This window comes from Anser cygnoides, chromosome 1, assembly GCF_040182565.1.
Source record: "Anser cygnoides isolate HZ-2024a breed goose chromosome 1, Taihu_goose_T2T_genome, whole genome shotgun sequence".
Taxonomy (NCBI): domain Eukaryota; kingdom Metazoa; phylum Chordata; class Aves; order Anseriformes; family Anatidae; genus Anser; species Anser cygnoides.
The window spans coordinates 105,241,801-105,262,719 of NC_089873.1; the positions used below are offsets into that span (position 1 = coordinate 105,241,801).

General features: G+C 44.0%; 2 protein-coding genes across 3 annotated transcripts in view; one reads left to right on the top strand and one right to left on the bottom strand.

The window, feature by feature from the left end:
* Positions 1 to 2,186: 2,186 nt before the first annotated feature.
* LOC106046296 (C-type lectin domain family 2 member L-like) lies at positions 2,187 to 7,479 on the bottom strand. The gene is made up of 6 exons (XM_066977195.1): positions 7,150 to 7,479; positions 6,739 to 6,828; positions 5,766 to 5,929; positions 5,382 to 5,485; positions 4,593 to 4,696; positions 2,187 to 3,624 (listed from the first exon to the last, which is right to left on the bottom strand). Exons 1-6 carry the CDS (start codon positions 7,190 to 7,192, stop codon positions 3,290 to 3,292), a joined length of 840 nt encoding a protein of 279 aa, XP_066833296.1. The 5' UTR covers positions 7,193 to 7,479; the 3' UTR covers positions 2,187 to 3,289.
* The window catches only part of LOC106046297 (killer cell lectin-like receptor subfamily F member 1), a 39,178-nt gene continuing 25,441 nt past the window's right edge, over positions 7,183 to 20,919 (top strand). For both annotated transcript variants that reach the window (XM_066977186.1, XM_066977185.1), the window contains exons 1-5: positions 7,183 to 7,322; positions 7,610 to 7,764; positions 9,104 to 9,154; positions 11,140 to 11,321; positions 13,412 to 13,515. The gene's annotated coding sequence lies outside the window, so the exon portion shown is untranslated. The remainder of the gene's footprint in view (positions 7,323 to 7,609; positions 7,765 to 9,103; positions 9,155 to 11,139; positions 11,322 to 13,411; positions 13,516 to 20,919) is intronic.

The window sequence follows — 20,919 nt, forward strand, 5'->3', positions numbered from 1 at the left end:
TCAAGAGCTGTCCTGGACCAACAGGCATTCAATCCAGCAGCTCTGGAAGTGGGACAGGCATGGCTGAAGCTAGGAGGGTAAAACTCTATATTAAACATCTGTCTTGTGTACCCTCTTCTCTCCCTGCCTCCTCTCCAGTAAGAGTTATGGAGAAGCAGCAGCAAGAGAGAGAGAGATGCAAGGCAGGAAAGAATGCATAAACACCTCTGTGTGCGTGGATTGCAGCTTGAGAGGACAAAGAGTGGGTAACCTGAGACAAAGTTATGCCAGGCACGGCGAAATACATCAGTATTTATGCTAGTGCAAACCTGGACTTAACAAGAAGTGAAATCATTGTATAATGATTTTGGCAGAGCCAAAAGATATATCCTGCAGGGAGAGGGAAAAAGGGGAGAGCCTCAGTGAGATGAAAAACTGGGAAAAAATCAAGTTAAATAACTGTTTTGTAGATGCAGAATAACTTTCTTTTATCATATTTGGAAATTTCCCTTCCCTTCCCTTCACTCCAGCCAGTAAGTTAGCTTCATCAGGGGCCCAGCTCAAATGTCTCTATGCTAACACATGTAGCAGGGGGAATAAACAAGAAGAGTTAGAGACGTACGCACACCTGCAGGGCTATGACCTCACTGGCATTACAGAGACGTGGTGGGATGGCTCCCATGACTGGAGTGTTGAAATGGAAGGATACAGGCTCTTCAGAAAGGACAGGCAGGGGAGATGAGGAGGGTCATCGCCCTCTACATCCATGAGCAGACTCTAGGCTTCAGGGCAGCAGGCTTTGGCGTCTTCAGGGATCTGCTTGGTAGAATACCATGGGACAAAGCCCTGGAGGGAAGAAGGGCCAAGAAAACTGGTTAACCTTCAAGGATCACCTCCTCCAACTCAGGAGCGGTGCATTCCAACAAAGATGAAGTTAGGCAAAAATGCCAGGAGGCATGCATGGATGGTCCACGACAAACTCAAGCAGAAAAAGGAGGCCTACAGAGTGGAAGCAAGGACAGATAGGCTGCTAAGAATACAGGGAAATTGTCTGAGCAGCCAGGGATGAGGTTAGGAAAGCTAAAGCCCTACTCCTATTAAGTTTGGCCAGGGACATCAAGGTCAACAAGAAAGGCTTCTATAGGTATGTCAGTGATAAAAGGAAGGATAGAGAAACTGTGGGCCCTCTCGGGAAAGAAAAGGGACACATTTTCACACGGGCTACAGAGAAGGCTGAGGTATTCAATGACTTTTTTGCCTCTGTCTTCACTGGCAAGTGAGGCCATGGAGAAATGATGCCAGGGGAGGTTTAGGTTGGATATTAGCTACCAGCAGACTGTTGCAGCTCTCATGTCCCAGACTGCCAGTGCTGCATGCTCAGAGGACTTTTTTCCTGAACTTTGTGTTCAGGAAATATCAGGCTTCCTTCCCAGTAGTAGGAGGGGGTTTTGCACAGAGCAAATATTCTTTCAGGGAAGAAAAAATATATGTATACTAAAAGGTGAATGTGCTCTTTGACTCAAACTGGGGCTGATCTCCAAACCCCAGATTATTCCACTGAATGTGAACTGAATTTGCAGGGAACAACCAGAGAAAGTTCAATGATAATTATATTAATCATATTAATTATGTTAATTAGAATCAACAGCAGATGGTGTAGCGGTTCCATCTTATGAAGCATGACACTGTCATGCTTTCCACAAGTCCAGGTAGATGATGTGAGTTGCTCTTTCACTATCCAGCATGGCTGTAATCCCACAACAGAGGGGTGCTCTTGTTGCAGAAATGCCTTGTGCTCTTTGTTGAATTTCCCTGGGTTGTGCTTACTCACTATGTTAGTACACCATTTCCCCATCTGCCAACCTTCTGGCCTCACCTTCAGTATCATTTTCATCGCCTGCTTTTGTGGGTTGTTACTCCGCTTGAAAGCTTAAAATTGAATTGCATTAAGTAATTCACCTGCTCCAATGCATTGCAAAATCACTTCCTGTATGACTCTGTTGCTATGTTCCTAGCTTGAATCAACTTTACTAGTCATTACCTACCTTCCTGGTTTACCAAGGTCCCATTTACTTTAATGGACATTAAATACCAATCACATTTTGCTGTGGTTTAACCCAGCCGGCCGCTAAGCACCACACAGCCATTCGCTCACCCTCCCCCCTCCTTCTCTGGCATGGGGGAGAGAATCAGAAAAAAAAATGAAGTCTGTGGGTTGAGATAAAGAGTTTATTAGGACCAAAAAGGAAGTAAAATAATAATAATAATGATAATAGTACTGCTAATAATAGTGTGTACAAAACAAGTTATGCTCAGTGCAATTGCTCACCACCCACTGACCGATGCCCAGCCTATCCCCGAGCAGCCGGCCCCCCACCCCGGCCAGCCACCCCTATATATTGTTTAGCATGACGTCAGATGGTATGGAATACCCCTTTGGCCAGTTTGGGTCAGCTGTCCTGGGTCTGTCCCCTCCCAGCTCCTGCCCGTGGGCCAGACAGAGAGAGAAGCTGAAAAGTCCTTGGCTTAGTGTAAGCACTGCTCTGCAACAATCAAAACATCAGTGTGATATCAAAGTTATTCTCATCCTAAATCCCAACCACAGCACCATACCAGCTACTAGGAGGAAAATTAACTCTATCCTAGCCAAAACCAGGACACATTTGAACACCCCATGGAAAAAGAAGAAGGAAATCAAAATACCTTATGATACATGCCAAACAGATAAATTGAAAGTTCCTAGTCAAAGAATTACTGAACTCCATAAAGAGCCGGAAGAGTCACATCACTGGATCCGCTATGAGTTGCGTTTTCAGTATGACATTCATGTCTGTCCCACAGTGTTTCCAGCTGCACAAAAAAAAATCATGACTTGCAGTTCTGAAGATTATCATCAGAGTTCTCAAAGAACATATCTATTGCAATGCCCTTCAGCAGTTTTAGCCATGAAACTGCATTCACAAGAAATAACTTTTGTTCTTTGTAACAGACACTTTATTTTCTTGTTGGTCCTGCCAATTTTTAACCAATAACCTCTTTTTGGAGAGTCACTATATTTCCCTTTATTGCTTCAAGAAGGAGGATCCAGGAAACTACAGGCCAGTCAGTCTCACCTCTGTCCCTGGAAAGATGATGGAACAGCTTGTTCTGGATGCCATCTCCAAGCAATTGGAAGAGAAGAAGGTTATGAGGAGTAGTCAGCATGGATTCACCACGGGGAAATCGTGCTCGACCAACCTTGTTGCCTTCTATGATGGCATCACCAGCTGGGTAGATGGGGGGAGAGCAGTGGATGTCATCTACCTTGACTTCAGCTTTTGATACTGTCTCCCATGACATCCTGCTGACAAAGCTGAGAAAGTGTGCGATAGATGAGTGGACGGTAAGGTGGGTTGAGAACTGGCTGACTGGCCGAGCTCAGAGGGTGGTGATCGGCGGTGCAGAGTCTGGCTGGAGACCTGCGACAAACAGTGTTCTCCAGGGGTCGGTGCTGGGTCCAGTCTTGTTCAACATCTTCATTGACGACCTTGATGAGGGAATAGTGTCCACCTTCACCAAGTACGCCAATGATACAAAGCTTGGAGGATTTGCTGACTCTCCAGAAGGCTGTGCTGCCATTCAGCAAGACCTGGACCGGCTGGGGAGCTGGGCAGGAAGAAACCAAATGAAGTTTAACAAGAGCAAATGTAGAGACCTGCACCTGGGAAGGAACAACCACATATATCAGTAGAGGCTGAGGGATGACCTGCTGGAGAGGAGCTCTGCAGAAAAGGACCTGGGGGTCCTGGTGGACGACAGGTTGACCATGAGCCAGCAGTGTGCCCTGGTGGCCAAGAGGGCCAATGGGATACTGGCATGCATTAAAAGGAGCGTGGCCAGCAGGTCAAGGGAGGTGATCCTCCCCCTCTACTCTGCCCTGGTCAGGCCTCACCTGGAGTACTGTGTCCAGCTCTGGGCTCCCCGCTACAAAAAAAAGACAGGGATCTCCTGGGAAGAGTCCAGCGGAGGGCCACAAAGATGATACGGGGCCTGCAGCATCTCCCCTATGAGGAAAGGCTGAGAGACCTGGGTCTGTTCAGCCTTGAGAAAAGAAGACTGAGAGGGGAATCTCATCAATGTTTATAAATACCTGAAGTGTGGGAGACAGAGGGATTTGGCCAACCTCTTTTCAGTGGTTTGTGGGGACAGGACAAGGGGCAGTGGCCACAAAATGGATCACAGGAAGTTCCACACCAACATGTGAAAGAACTTCACGGTGAGGGTGACGGAGCACTGGAACAGGCTGCCCAGGGAGGTTGTGGAGTCTCCTTCTCTGGAGATATTCAAGGGCCTTCTGGATGCCTACCCGGGCAACCTGCTCTAGGGAACCTGCTTTGGCAGGGGGTTGGACCCGATGATCTCTTGAGGTCCCTTCCAACCCCTAAGATTCTGTGATTCTGTGGTTCCCATGGAGAAGTCTGGATGTGATCCTCCTCCACTGTACCCCTTGGTCCTGTGGACCTCCTACAGCAATGACTCCCTGTATTCTGAATTCCAATTTCATATGAAGAAAGTCTCTGTATTTACACAGCCAGCTGTCCCCTATTAAGAGATTGTCTTTGGATCAAACTGACCAAGGGTGCAAAGCCAGTTCTTCTGTGAAGAGCACTTTTTAGTAGAGACAAAGGCTGAATTTATATGGACACAGTCTCCATCATCTGTTATATTGACATGAAACCTAAAAAAACAAGAGAAATACAAAAATTAGAGCAGAACTCTGGCCTAAAATTTACAAGATCTATTTCTTATTCTGTCTAAAATTGGCTCCTACAAACTGCAGAGAAAAAAAAACAACCAAACAAAAAAGAGAATAATTTAAAATGATTTTCTTTCTCATTGGGATGATAAGAATTTGAAATGCATTGTCCATGGTAATGCTCTGATGAGCCTTCTATTAATGTAAGTTGCTTTGATCTCCACAGGGACATACCATGTGTGCTTGTACTTCGCAATTTACAATGTGATGTGGACATAAAAGGCACAGATCACTCCCTGGCAAGACAGTTCTATTTTTTTCCGACAGATATTGGCAGAATTCCCATCTAAGCATGGAGTTTGTATAGGGGCAGATATTCCCCACAGTGATGCATGTTTTATACACTACCCATTTCTTCCAGTGTGGGTGCAAATGCACAAGAATAAAGGGAGTCTATGACAATTCCAGCTTATTCTTTGCCCCTTCTCCACTTCTATTGGGACCAAACTAGATCAGTATTAGCACTTTTATAGTCATATGACAACCCTCATTTGAGAAAATATGCCAGTTTAGCTACAGTGGAATAGTTAATACGGAATAACTTTTCTACGTGGACAAAAAAGCTAGGGACTCTCCTCTTGCATAGCATATTTGAAAGAAAGCTCACAAGTTTGTGTTAAGTGACTCTCCATTCACCCAGAAGAATTTATTTTCTGTCTTTTGTAGTCCAATCCAGAAGTCTATAGTGCGCATTCGATATAATATAAATTCCTAGGCAAAACACAGAATAAAAGAACATATGGGTGTGATTAGATTTTTAAGAAATGATTATGATTTTATAGCTTTTTATAAAAAAAATATGTATATATACACTGTGTCACAGAATGCCTGCCTCAGCACTGTCTTGACTGTTATGTCACTGCAATTCCTTGAACGGTAGCTAAATTGTGTCTCTATCAAATTCCAGCTATACAAGGAAACAATTGATGGAGTTACAGAAACCATTTCGGCAGCAGACATAACATTAAATTAAAGCCACTAGAAACCTTACCAGATCTTGGACGTGGTCAATTACTGCAAGGGAAGCTCCAAAGTCAGAGCAGAACTTCCGACTGGAATTCCAGTCTGCCACAGATCCTGACTGATAGTAACATTTCCTCTTGTAATATAGCCAGTCATCAGGGCATGGCTCCAGGTCTAGTAATCTAGGTGAATCTTTTGTTCAAATAAAGAGAACATGACTTGCTTAGCATTAAGTTTTTAATATAGAGTTGTATACACATTTGCAAATTCTGGACCCATGTCCTCTAGCATAAAAATCTCTGAGACTTGCACTGAATCAAGCAAGACATAGGCAAACACAATAAAATTAAAGTATAGTGTTCTGTGTTAGTTCTTCCAGTTCTATCAGCTATGGTATTTCCAGGAATGCCTGACTGGCTGGGCATGTGTCAGCAATGGAATCCTGCATGTGCAGGTGCTCCCTTGACACTGGAGACACCACATATAAAAACATCAGGACAGAACAGACAGATAGACTGTCTCTGCAGATATGATAATATCTACCGTGAAGCAGCCAAAATTTATACTTAAACAGGTTCTGGTTTATGGCATTTAATCACAAACAAAACAAAACAAAACAAAAACCAACCAACCAAACAAAAACACCTCTCCATGCCAGAAACAAGTCAAATCAAGCATTTAAGTATTGCCTTGCTAACTCTGCTTATGGCCCTCGTGCCATTCCTCAGCATTTTGCTAAGCTGCAGTCTGATGAAACCTTGCAGAATATTAAAAAATGAAGTCAGTTCAACGCCAGAGGAAACAACTATGGACAACCTAGGCAACAATTTAGTTTCTTTTTTAAGATAATCCTTTTCCTGTTCCTGTAGCCATGGTGAATGGGAGGGGTGAATGCCAGTGGAAATGCCTCTTACCCACCAGCAATCCACAAACAGCAGAATGAAAGGCAGAAATACTGAATCTCTCTTTCCCAGGCTAGATTTTTTAATAAATGCACTCACATAAGATAACCCCTATTAAGATGAAAATCACAGCAAGACTGAAGACAATTCCAGTAACTCTTTTCCAGAAAGAAAGGTGTGAACACACATCTAAGGAGAAAAAAAAATAATCAACGCACGTCAAGGACCAAGGCACATGCAAAGAACTCAAGCTCATTACGATTTTCAAAGTACCAAACACCTGCAACCACCCTTGGAACGACTGCGTATTACCCACCTTCAGCGCCTCTAAATCTAGACCGGGTTTCCAAAGGCATTAAGCTGCCAAATCCCAGAGAGATACTTTCAGAAAACCATTCCCCGAGCGCTTGCACCCCACGGGAAGAGAGAAGAGAGGTCTCAGAAGAGAGACAGGCTGTCCCCAACCCCAGACTCCGGGCACGGCTGTCACCGTCCCCTCCCCTGTCTCACCCCACGACGCCCCTCGTCCCGGCTGTCCCGCCTCCAGGCACATCAGCACCCGGGTGGCCGCGGGGACGCTTCTCCTGGCAGCGGGCGAGCAGAAAACGGGGACGTCGGGCGTCCGAGAGGAGCCGCCGCCGGAGCCGCCGCCGCTCGTCGCTACCCCCAAGCAGGAGCCGGAGGTGAAGCAGGGTCCGGTAGTCGGAGCAGCCCCTTCCAGTTTCGGTCGCGGTGCCGGCTCCCTCCCTCTTCCGTATTGCTTTTGCTTTGGTTTTATCGTTTTGCTTCCTCGGCGTGGGGCGTCCCGTCGGGTCTTCTCAGCAGCTTTCCGAGCGTGCGATTAAAGCAGGTTGGGGAAGGGCGAAAGAGGGGGAGAAGCAGCAAAAGGCCCGGGACAGCCCGGCAGTTCATCTGCAGGTGTCTTGCAGCCTAGAATAAACATAGTATAGCTTCTTTGCTATTTTCCCAGCTGTAGATGGGACTCGAAGATGAGCAGGGACTGCAGAAGCCATCGCTGAGGACGTGGACTCCGCGAAATATATGCAATGTGCCTTTCAAACGCCTCACAGGTTGTCGAACAGGAGTCAGTGGTTCATTCACTGAGAAGAAGGTGCTGCACAAAACGTAAGATTTTTATGTTGTTATGTAAGACATCTTCCTGCAGGGTGTCTGAAGTCTAGCTTGAAATCCAAGTCGCTTGGCTTGGACAAGATAAAGAGATGATAATTTATTTTGGGGCAAAGCTGTAGATACATGATTTAAGATACATATTTGTGTTTACTCCAAGTGTTCTCTTTTGTGTGAAAACAAGCATTTTTCCATGTGATAGTTTATCTATATGATATACTGTTGGTTAATATGTAGGAAGTGAAGGCAAACCTCATTAGAGAAAATAGTCCGTGCCTTTGCAACAGATGAGCATCTGCCTTTCACCTGCGTTGAAATATGTCTGTGAAAGAGAGCTTGTGGCATAGTGTGAGAAACAATCTGCAGCCAATAACATAGGCTCAGGTGAGGATCTCAGTGAAGTAGCATTTTTATTCGTGATTGCAATGGCGGGCATCCTGCAAGCAGGAGCACACAGCGGAAGTGTATCATAGCCCTGTATTCCCTATTACCCGACGCTTGATTCCTCCTGTTTTGTCAATGGCTGAGTGCTACAGGTTCGTGAACTACTCGACACTTATTACTATACCATATATGTGCAATTTTATTTGACCAACCTTTAATTTCTCCTTTTCCTTTTTTCCCCCTTCTTCTCTCGTGACTAGAAGGCCTGTGTTTTTTTTGTTTTTACTGATTTCGCACTGCTTGTCTTGTTTTTCTTAGCTATCCTCCTTACTTTGGGACAGTGGGACCTTCCCCTTATCTGCTTAACTTACTCCCCACTGTTATCCCACTGTTATGCCTGCACAACCACTTTTGAATATGCAAGGTTAGTGCGATTTCCCACTGCAAAAACACAATTTTGTTTCTCACAGAAGGGAAAATAGGTTTGATTCAGGGTTGCAGCCATATGCTTAATCCAACCTCATCCTTTAATGGTTGAATTGTGTGAGAACATTCTCCCGCCTTCCAAACATTCATGTAGCTTAACTGAAGTCAGTGATGACCTACAGATTTTCAGACTTCAGAGGTTAGCGCTAAGAGGTCTCTAAAACATAGTGAAGGAGACTGGAAGGAGACACTGCAATTCGTGCATCTGTTGAAAACTTTTGTATATTTATGGATCAAAACAATGCCAATTAGACGATGATTGCCATTTTGTTAAGCTGTCAAGTTACACAGATATCATAGAATGATATAAATTCAGACTGCCTTGTTTGACTTCAGTAGCACTTTGTCCTTACATTATTAAACTTTAAATTAAATGCTATTCTGCTGCTGTTCCATTAATAAACAAATACAGTCTGAGCCTAAGTGCTCATATATACAAAACCATTAATGATCTTCTTTTTCACAGGCAGCTTTCTATGTACCGCATTTCTGCTGGTGATGATCATTTTATTTGTTGGTAAGTCTTTGAAAGATTTTCCATTTGAGATATGTTTCCTCTGACTACTGGGCTTCAGGATCACAGCAATGAAACACAGCAACCAACACGGTACTGCTTGCAGAGTCACAACACCTGGGACTTCTGACACTATTTCAATTTTGATGTTGGTATAAGGTTGAATAACATCCAGGCAGCATTTAAAATGAGGGAGAATTTTCCCTACAAATAAGATTCGGATGATTTAACTGTAAAATTGCTTTTCTTTCAATTTTGTTTGTTGAGTCTTTGCTGCTCTTCAGAGTGTAGTCTCTTGCCTGGCCATTCATGTGTCATATGGATGTCCTGTCGGTGCTTACACCAGTAACCTATCTGATTATACCAGCTGGTGTTCTCTCAGCGTCACATCTCCAGGCACAGACTCCAAGCTTGTTGTCTGCTCCTATACCTGGTCTTGATGGCTTTTTTATTATCACATCTGGAAGACAATTACGTCATACAGCTAGACTATCTTTCTTGCAAATGGTCTTTGGGTGTCATTCTGCCTTTTGATTTTAAAAAATCAGTTTGTGTTGCATGCTGTATTTTTAAGAAAAAGTCAGCCTTACCCGGCACTGCCACAAGGGAAGCGAGATGTGCATCTGCTGTCCGATGCAGAGCTCATCAGTAGGAGCACAGGCTGTGCTGCCTGCTTTATTATTTGAGGTACCCAAGTCACTGGATGCATGTGAGTCTCAGTGGAGGCTGTGCAGCTCAAGTCTGCACAGGGAGCTCTTGAACCCCTAGATTAAACCTACCTTCTCTCTGCCCCCTGCAACAACATGCGATATTTTAGCGAGGTCCTCTGCACATACATGGAAACAAATGGAGGACAATAGTGACATCTGTCTCTGTTAATTTTCCTTTCCTTTATTAGGCTTCTATTTCAACAGAAATAATCACATTTTCTTGGAGGGATGGAGGGCAGTGCTCAGTGGAACTTGCTAAAGGGTCTGCAGTAATTGTGAATGGAATAGCTGACTGGAAAGGAAAAAAGAGACCCAAGTGTGGCAACAGCAGGCTGCGGAGTCTGGGAAATCAGTTCTCTTTCTGCAAGCTGCCATACTCACATAATGGTCAGTTACTGTCACTTCAAGGACAGCCATCACCAAGCACAAGCAGTGGATAAATGTGCTTTGGGTGAGGAAGGTCTGGATTCAATCCCAGCAGGATAACCCAGGAAATATACTTTGTACTCAGGGTGAGCCTGCAATTGTTAAAAAAGACAGGATGCTGCACCCAAAAGTTCACTAACTTTTCAGTTATAATCAGACTATTTTTGTTTGGATAATAGAAATAGAAGTAAATGCATGTTAATTCTCTTTAACACAAGAAATTAAAGTAAGCGCTAAAGCAAAATATACCAGTGAGTCTTCTCACCCTCACAGAGCTACTGTGACAGAAAGAAGATGAAGGGGGACATCAAAACATGCTGGGGAATAACTCCAAAGAACCATTCTTCAGACCATTATCTCCAAATAATAATAATTTTACCTCTTCATTAACAGACAAATTTCATTTTCATCATATCAATATCTAATTTACTTACCTTCACACATGTTTCTCAAACATTTAAAAGGTCTGATACAAAATCAAAGCAAATTGTCTTAATATTGAAGCAACTTCATTACTTAAATTTTATCAATAAATTCATATAATATTATGTTTATTACCCTATTACTGGATTAAAAAATGTGTCAATGCCTCTAATTCTCTAAAATGCATGTTTTCCAGGCCTATTTATTTTATATTGATTTTAGTAATCAGGCTGTTGTCCTCAACTCACACATTTCTCAGCTGAAGACATTGTGTGAAAGTCATGGAAGGTCAGGACCCTTGACCTTTTGGCTTCTCTGCTGGCATCTAGTGTGGCATTTGCTTTCAAAAAATGTGCACTTTAGGTTGTTATGCTGATGAATGCTATGATTTTACAAGGTAGAAATTTTGTTCTCCCTTTTCTTTTGTAGTTCTAGTGCTTAAGATGTATCAGCGTGGGAACCTTCGTTCTGAGCAGTGTCCCAGTGAGTGGATAGGTTACAGAAAGAAATGTTACTTCATATCAGAAGAGGAAAAAAACTGGACATCTAGTCAGGCCTTCTGCACTAAGAATGAATCTTTGCTTGCCGTTTTTGAAAATAAGGATGAAATGGTAATGGAACATAAAACAAACCAGTACCACTTCTGTCTCTCTCTCTTTTCTTGACTGTTATCTACAAAGCTCTCTTTTTCTTATCTTGTAAATCTTTGTAAAATAAACAAGCTGTGTGAATTCAGGTAGTGAAAAGTACCTACTTGATCAGTTTAAGTAACTGTCTCACTGCAGCAGATGCAGCAGCACTAAAAGCTTTCCCATGCTGCTTTTTTGCCTGGAGTTAACTTGAATGACTTTGAAAAGCTCTTTTTTAATGAATCAAATTGTTTACATAGTTTTCCTTTTCTGTCCTATGTATCTTCATCTTCAAAGCAAGTATGAATCTATCAAACTCTCAGTATAGACAAATAAATATATCCTTTGCTTTCTAAAAGAAAGCAAACCATTGAAACCAGCATAATGGAAAATCATCCATTTTATCTACTTGTATCTGGTTTTAGATATGACTTAATGCCTCTTAGAGATTCATGCTTATACCAATGGTGGGAACATACCTCCATGGAAGCTGGTTTGGACATTTCTCATTCTAATAATTTTGTTAAGACACTTTAATTTGCCTGTATTATGGTCCAGTTGCATTGAGTTGAATGCTAGTGACATCTTGCTACTTACCGCATGTTACTAAAACTGCAATTTGCTTTTACAGACTTGCTGCCTCTTGAGTAATGCCAATGAGAAAGTAGTTTCATCAGAAAGTTAGTTTTTAAATAAGTTGACATTTGAGCTTTGTTACTGTGATTTTTAAACAGAGGTCAAAACTCTACTTTTCTGGCTGGCTGCTACACGTTGGTGGTGTAGCAGCTCTCGAAATAGAGGAAACCTCAGTGAAATTACAGTTTAATCACATCTAAATTTGTCTTGAGCTAATAAGTATTTTCACAGTGACAAGAATTTCAACAATGACAAAGATGCAGAACATAATTCTTACTTCAGTATGAGTCCCTTGCTGAATGTGGTCTCTGATTTTATCCTATAATCAGACTTTCTTTGTCAAACATATTTGCCAACTTGTCCCCTCTCCAACAAGCCCCTTCTGCATTGTTGCACTGTGCGTGGGACATCACTTGACTGATTTGTTAATGCTTCTCTTCCTTACTTATCTAAAAGATCCACTTTTAATTCAGTGCTTGTGATGTTCAGCTGATAATTGGCTAGGTAGAAATTGGTGTTATTTAAACTGCTGCTTAAAAACCTCATACGCACAAACTACGAACACACCTTATAAAAGTAAAGCACAGGTACACTGACATTGGCCTACTGGGTCAGCCTTGTGCTCTGTGTCATGAGGTGTCTGGTCTCCATCACTGGGTAGCATTAGCCACACCAGAAGAAGGTCCGTCAACAACTGCAGAAATGTCATTGGGATCGTACCAAGACAGTTTCTTCTGAACAGTATTGATCTGAAATTGCTAGGGAAGAGTAGAGGAGTAGAAGACTACATTATTTGCATGTCAATTATTAAGTCCATGCTGGCAGTTAATTTGCATATAATTTCTAATTTCACTGAGTCTAAAGACAGCTTGTTGCAGGGAGTTCTATAATATTAACCTATCGCAAGTGCTGCTTCTGCTGTTTTCCGTCAGCCTTTGCTGTGTTTGATATAGGTTGTTATAAACTTCTGAGATAGTGAACTGTCTTTTATTCTTTTTATCTAGATACCCACAAGGCTTTAAATAAGAACTGGGAAGGGGAGGAGCTCCCATATGCCCATCTGAATTGCAGTTTAAACACACCTGTTTGTACCACCCAATTTATACCAAGCTGCATATGTAGAGATTGATAAACACATATAGGCATACATGTGTATAAAAAATACATGGTGTTTGGGTATTTTTGGGTGCAGTGAATGGTAATAACTTTTAAGGGTGTAGAACTGAATAGTTTAACTGAAAGTTATGATACTAAAACAATCAATTCACGGGCTCAGTTAGGGCCAAGAAAAAAGAGTCAATTCATAACTGTCAATGAAATACTTAATGAAAACCTTCTAGATGACAGAATGATGGACTAGTCCTCCTCTGAAGTCACTGGAGGGATTTGGTTCTTGTTGTGAGAACTCATGTTGATAAAATACTTTTTTTTTTCAGTATTCTTTAGTTAAACTATTGAAAATAGATGAATCTTGGATTGGATTGTGCAAGAAAGGTGAACGTTTCTACTGGGAGAATGGTACTGCCTTGAACATGGACTTGTAAGTTCCTTTTCATTGAATAACACATACCAGGACATTGAGAATACCATCAAGTGCTTAAGCAAATGTAGAACTGGGGTTTGCAGCACAATGTAATTTCTGTCAGCATTTTTTTTTTCTGCTGGGACTTACAACCATGACTTTGAAAAGAAACTCTTTGCAGTTATTACTGATCTAAATCCAAAAGTGCCAATGAATGGAGAGAAGTCTGATTCAAAAATGATGTTTTGTTAGCTCAGCACAGTAAGATGTTATTGATTATCCCTACTTACTTTAATGTCTATATATTTTTCAGTACCTAGTATAGACATTTCAACTTCCAGATCTTCAAAGTTCTTGGTTTCTAGTGTGATCCTTTGTTCTCATCTTCTTGAAATACACAATATCTAGCAAAAGCTGTTTCAGTATGGCTCATGATGGTGTTGTCTTATGTAGTTGTAGTTGAGGCATTCATTTTCATTAGCTATTAGGAGATAGCAATTAAACCTCTGTCTGAATGGATCTATTTCAACTGTTCTCAACTTCTGTCAGGTTCAATTTATGCTGTTATAGGTCTCCTGCAGCCCTTTCTTTGCCGCTTTGCTCTCTTTTAGACCTCTCCCAAGTAATTTTTCCGTCTATGCATTCATTCGTATTAAAATAATGTAAAGTAACTTTTTGTTGCATCATACCAAAGTATCATCTTTCCAACGTGTTCTAAAGCTGTTTCATTTGGAATCCCAATTTCCTTCTTTCTCAGCAGTAATCCAACCCCTGTGACCAATTCTATTGGTGCAGTTCTAAAAATAATTGATAGACAAGGGACCTAGTTGTTATTTACATGCCTCAGTTTCTCATTTCCTTTACATTGCTGCCATTTCTCAGAGAGTATTTTTAAACAGTGGTGGAGCTGCCATGAACTCACAGACATGTTTTTCTAAACCTCCATCCTTCCTAGCATCTTGCCCTTCTTAGGAATTTTGAAAAAAAATACTTGTGATTGGAATTTTTCCTGGGTGTCACTTTTCACTTTCAATTTGTACCTATGTCAAGATTATTGGCATTATTCAGTGTCATCAGTAAATGTTTAACCTGTTCTTCTATTTTTGCCTAGATAGTTCTGTCTATTGTTGGAATCCAGATTTTAGGGGAGCTGGGACTTTGGCCAGACCCAGCATCACCACTGTCAAGGTTTTCTTGTTCAGTACAGACACCAGTATGATTTCTTCAGATATATTGTCTGTTTATCTATAGTCTTAGCAGGTCACCTGTTACTCTCACATGATTTTTTTTTAGGAATCAGGGAGAATAAATTGACAGGTAGGAAGGAATCATAGAATCATAGAATGGTTTGGGTTGGAAGGGACCTTAAAGATCATCTACTTCCAACTCCCCTGCCATGGGCAAGAACACCTCCCACTAGACCAGGCTGCTCAAAACCCCATCCAACCTGGCCTTGAACACTTCCAGGGAGGGGGCATCCACAGCTTCTACGGGCAACCTGTTCCAGTTCTTCACCACCCTCATAGGAAAGAGTTTCTTCCTATTATCTAATCTAAATCTACCCTTTTTTAGTTTAAAGCCATTACCCCTTGTCCTATCAGTATTGATAGGACAAAGAGTCACTCCCCATCTTTCCTGTAGACCTCTTTTAGATACTGGAAGGCCACTATAAAGTCTCCCTGGAGCCTTCTCTTCTGCAGGCTGAACAATTCCATCTCTCTCAGCCTGTCTTCATAGGAGAAGTGCTCCAGCCCTCTGATCATCTTTGTGGCCCTCCTCTGGACCCAATCCAACAGGTCCATGTCTTTCTCGTGCTGGGGGCCCCAGAGCTGAATGCAGTACACCAAGTGGGGTTTCATGAGAGCAGAATAGAGGGGAAGAATCGCATCCCTCAACCTGCTGACCTTCTTTTGATACAGCCCCGGATACAGTTGGCTTTCTAGGCTGCAAGTGCACATTGCCAACTCACGTTGAGTTTTTAACCACCAACACCTCCAGGTTCTTCTCCTCAGAGCTGCTCTCAATCCATTCCCCGTCCAGCCTGTATTTGTGCTTAGGATTGCCCCAGACCAGAGGCAGGACCTTGTGCTTGGCCTTGTTGAACTTCACAGGTTTGCATGTGCCCACCACTCCGGGTCCCTCTGAATGGCATCCCTTCCCTACAGCATGTCAACCGCACCACACAGCTTTGTGTCACTGGCAAACTTGCAGAGGGTGCACTCAATCCAACTGTCCATGTCACCAACAAACATGTTAATTAATACCAGTCCCAATACCTGCCCTGAGAGATACCACTCATCACTTGTCTCCACCTGGACATTCAGTTAGTGACCACAACTCTTTGAGTGCGACCATCCAGTCAATTCCTTCCCCACCGAGCGGTCCATCCCTCAAATCCATGTCCCTCCAATTTAGAGATAAGGATATCATGGGGAGGTTCCAGTTGACTGGAAGCTGGCAAACATTGTTGCAATTTTCAAGAAGGGCAAGAAAGAAGACCGTGGTAATTACAAGTACAAGTACTATGGGAGATACTAATTCTAGGTACAGGTACTACGGGAGCCGGCTAGGAAAGGTGCCCTCCTAGATCTGTTTCTTGTGAACAGAGAGGATCTCTTGGGTGGAGTGGCAATTGGTGGCCATCTTGGCCATAGTGACTGTGAAATAAGTAATCAAATTTAAAATATCTGGTGAGAGGAGGAGAACTGCCACCAGAACTTCAACCCTGTATATGGGGAAAGCAAGCAGACTCCCATACGGAGCTGCTCAGGGAACTGGTGAGCAAGATCCCCCAGGACTTTTTTTTTTAAGATATTTTTTTGAAGACATTGGTGCCCATCAGTGCTACTCAGTTTTTAAGTACCACCTCTTATGAGCACAGGAACAGGCAATTCCAAAATGCTGGAAGTCAAGCAAGCAGGGCAGAAGGTTGGCTTGGCTGAGCAGAGATCTTCTTGTAGACCTTAGGCAGAAAAAGAAAGTGTGTGTCTTCTGGAAACGAGGTTGGGTGACATGGAAGGACTATAGAGATGCCGTTCACCATTGTAGGGAGAACTTTTGTGCAGCCAGGGCTCAATTAGAGTTGAAGCTGACCAGTACTGTGGGAGCTCTTTTAAAGGGTTTTTTAAAATATGCTAACAGCAAAAGGAGGACCAGAGCAAACATTGGTCCATTACTTGATGAGGATGGTCAGCTCAGAAATAGGGACGTAGACAAAGCAGAGATGCTCAATGCCTTCTTCCCCTCTGTCTTCAACACCGATGGTGGGCTCTGAGTTGGAGGACCATGACTGCGGTAACAATAAACTTCCAGCCAACCCCGAGCTTGTGGAGGATTTGCTGCTCCACCTGGATGCATATAAGTCTATGGAGCGTGAAGGGCTTCTTCGCAGGGTACTCAAAGAGCTGGCTGGTGTCATCGCAAGACCTCTCTCATTTTTCAGTGGTCTTGAGATTCTGGAGAGGTCCTGTTCGACTGGAAACTGGCAAAAGTTACTGTTTTCAAGAAGGGCAAGAAAATAGACCCTGGCAATTACAGGCTTTTCAGTCTCAGTTCAGTGCCTGGTAAAATTATGGAGAAAATTACTCTGGGAGTTATTGAAATACAGGTGAAGGACAATGTGGTCATTGATCATAGCCAACACGAGTTCATGTGGTGAAGGTTATGCTTAATGAACTTAATTTCCTTTCATGACAAGGTCACCTACCTAGTTGACCAAGGGAAGCCAGTTGATGTAATCTTTGTGGATTTCAGGAAAGCTTTCAATACTGTTCATTACAATATCCTTCTGAACAAAATATCCAACATACATCTAGATAAAAACATAATATGATGGGTGAATAATTGGCTGATGGGTTAGGCTTAAAGGGTTATAGTAAATGGGGTTACTTCAGGCTGGCGTCCAGTCTCCAGTGGGATTCGTCAGAGCTCCAGTTTAGGGCCAGTTCTCTTTTATGTTTTCATAAATGACTTCGATACAGGACTTGAAGGTGTATTAAATAAGTTTGCGGATGTTGAGGGTATGTGGTGGTTTTACTCAGGTGGGCGGCCGAGCTCCACCACAACCGCTCTCTCACTCCTCCTCCTCAAGGAGGAATGGGGAGAAAATACAATGAAAAGGGCTCAAGGGTTGAGATAAGGACAAGGAGATCGCACAGTAATTATAATGATAGGCAAAACAGACTCAGCATAGGGAGACAGTAAGATTTATTGCTTATTACTGACCATCTAGAGAAGAGAGAAACAAAGGAAAGAAACCAAAAGAGCCCCCCCCCCCATCCACCCTCTTCTACCTCCTCCCCCCGAGCGGCGCAGGGGAATGGAGGAATGGGGGTTATGGTCAGTCTATAGCGCTTCTTCTCCACCGCTCCTTCTCGGTCACTCTCATCCCCTGTACTGTGGGGTCCCTCCCACGGGATGCAGTCCTTGCTGAACTGATCTGGCGTGGGCTGCCCACAGGCAGCAGCCTCCGTTGGTGCAGGTCCACCTGCTCCACCGTGGTCTCCTCCACGGGCTGCAGCATGGAATCCTGCTCCACCATGGTACTCCATGGGCTGCAGGGGGACAGCCTGCTTCACCATGGTCCTCACCACAGGCCGCAGGGGACTTCTGCTCCGGCACCTGGAGCGCCTCTCCCCCTCCTTCTTCACTGACCTTGGTGCCTGCAAGGCTGTTCCTCACTCCTCTCACTCTCCCAGCTGCTGTGTCGCACAGCGTTTTTTTTTTTCCCTGTCTTAAATATGCTCTTACAGAGGCGCAAACAACATCGCTTATTGGCTCGGCTCTGGTCAGCAGTGGGGCCCTTACCAAACATGGGGCAGCTTCTAGATCCTTCTCACAGAAGCCACCCCTATGGCCCTCTGCTACCAAAACCTTGCCACGTAAACCCACTACAGGGTAGAAAGGCCTTGCGGAGAGATCCTGACAAATTAGAGAGCTGGGCATTCATCATCTCTATGAAGTTTAACAAGTGTCAGATTCTGCCCCTGGGAAGGGGCAATGCTGGCTATATTTACAGACTGGGGGACAAGAGGCTGGAGATCAGCTCCACGGAAAGGGATCTGGGGATTTTGGTCAATGGCAAGTTAAATATGAGTCAAAAGTGCACCCTGGCAGCCAGGAGGGCCAACCAAATCCTGGGGTGCATCAAGCACAGCATTGCTAGCCTGCCAAGGAAAGTGATTGCTCCCCTCTGCTCTACGCTGTTGTGGCCTCACTTTGAGTGCTGCATGCAGTTTTGGGTGCTACAATATAAGAAGGACATAAAACTACTCAAGAGCATCCGAAGGAGGGCTATGAAGATGGTGAAAGGGTCTAGAGGGCAAGACATAAGAGGAGTGGCTGAGGTCACTTGGTTTGTTCATCCTGGAGGAGACTGAAGAGGAGGGGAGACCTTGTGGCAGCCTACAGCTTCCTCACAAGGGGAGTGGAGGGGCAGACACTGATCACTTCTCTCTGGTGACCAGCCACACTTCCCTCTGGACCTGAAGGCATGAAGCTGGACAGTGCTCTCAGACGTGGTTTAATTTTTAGGCAGTAATGTGTGGAACCAGGATTTGGACTCAATGATCCTTATGGGTCCCTTCCAACTCAGGATATTCTACGATTCTGTGATTCTATAACTCTATATTTCTACAATTCAGATGTCTGTGCTCTAAGCCTCTATATTTGGTGGATGCTTAGTGGCACAGAATCTAGCTGGAGGCCCGTAGCTAGCGGTGTCCCCCAGAGGTCAGTACTGGGTCCAGTGTTCAACTTATTCGTCAGCGACCTGGACAATGGAACAGAGTGCACCCTCAGCAGGTTTGCTGATGACACAAAGCTCTGCAGAGAGAGACCTGAGAGTCCTGGTGGACAGCAGGCTGACCATGAGCCAACAATGTGTCCATGTGGCCAGGAGGGCTGACAGCATCCTGGGGTGCATTCGGAAGAGTGTTGCCATCAGGTCAAGGGAGGTGATCCTGCCCCTCTACTCAGCCCTGGTGAGGCCACACCTGGAGTACTGTGTCCAGTTCTGGGCTCCCCAGTACAGGAGGGACATGGAGCTACTGCAGTGAGTCCAGAGGAGGGCTACAAAGATGATTAGAGGCCTGGAGCACCTGTTGTACAAGGACAAGCTGAGGGAACTGGGCCTATTTAGCCTGGAAAGGAAAAGACTGAGGAGAGGCCTCATCAATGTGTATAGGTATATGAGGGGAGGGCGTCAAGGAGATGGAGCTGGTCTCTTTTCAGTTGTGCCCAGCAAGAGGACAAGAGGAAATGGGCATAAACTGAAGCACAGGGAGTTCTGGCTGAATATGAGCGAGCACTTCTTTACTGTGAGGGTGACAGAGCACTGGAACAGATTGCCCAGAGAAGCTGTGGGGGCTCCTTCTCTGGAGATATTCAAATCCTACCTGGATGCCATCCTGCACAATGTGCTCTAGGTGATCCTGCTCAGCAGGGGGGTTGGACTAGATGGTCTTCAGAGGTCCCTTCCAACCTCGGCCGTTCTGTGATTCTGTGATGGGGGACATTGTCATGCTTTCCACAAGTCCAGGTAGATGATGTCAGTTGCTCTTTCACTATCCACCAAGGCTGTAACCCACAACAGAGGGCCACCATCTGGCCTGTCAAGCACCATCTGCCCTTAGTGAAGCCATGTTGGCTGTCACCAATCACCTCCTTATTTTCCATGTGCCTTAGCATAGTTTCCAGGAGGATCTGCTCGATGACCTTGGCAGACAGAGAGGTGAGACCGACTGGTCTGTAGTTCCCTAGGTCTTTTCCCCTTTTAAAAAATGGTAGTTATGCTTCCCCTTTTCCAGTCCTTGGGAACTTCACCGGACTGCTGCGACTTTTCAAATATGATGGACAGTGGTTTAGCAACTTCGTCTACCAGTTCCCTCAGGATCCTTATCAGGTCCCATGGATTTGTGTACCTTCAGGTTCCTTAGATGGTCTTGAACCTGATCTTCTCCTAGAGTGGGCAGTGCATTGTTCTCCCAGTCCCTGCCTTTGGATTCTGTGAAGTGGACACTATGGCTAGAGCACTTGCTGGTGAAGACGGAGACAAAAAAAAGCCAGTGAGTACCTCAGCCTTCTCCATGTTGGTTGTAGCCAGGTCTCCTGTTTTGCTTATTGAGGGGATACAGTTTCTTTTATCTTCCTTTGTTGCCCTATGCACTTCAAGGAAAACTTCTTGACATTTTTTACATCTCTAGTCAAGTTCAGCTCTTCAGATCATCTTCAGATGGATTAAGCATCTTCATAAGAAAAATCAGACTGGCTTTAGTGAATTTGTAATAAGCTGCAAACATCCCAGATTCTGCCACTGTTTATACTAGAAAATGTGAGGGATAAAACAGCTCTGCATCAGGCCTAACAAGCTCCCCCCTGCCCTGCTCTGAACATTTTTGGCCTCAGTAATTATAGGCTGCGGAT

Coding starts and splice junctions, on each gene's coding strand:
- LOC106046296 (XM_066977195.1), bottom strand. CDS start 7,192: ATGTGCCTGGAGGCGGGACAGCCGGGACGAGGGGCGTCGTGGG. Junction 6,829..7,149: donor GGGACGAGGGGCGTCGTGGG/GTGAGACAGGGG, acceptor TTTTCTCCTTAG/ATGTGTGTTCACACCTTTCT. Junction 5,930..6,738: donor CTTAATAGGGGTTATCTTAT/GTGAGTGCATTT, acceptor TTTGAACAAAAG/ATTCACCTAGATTACTAGAC.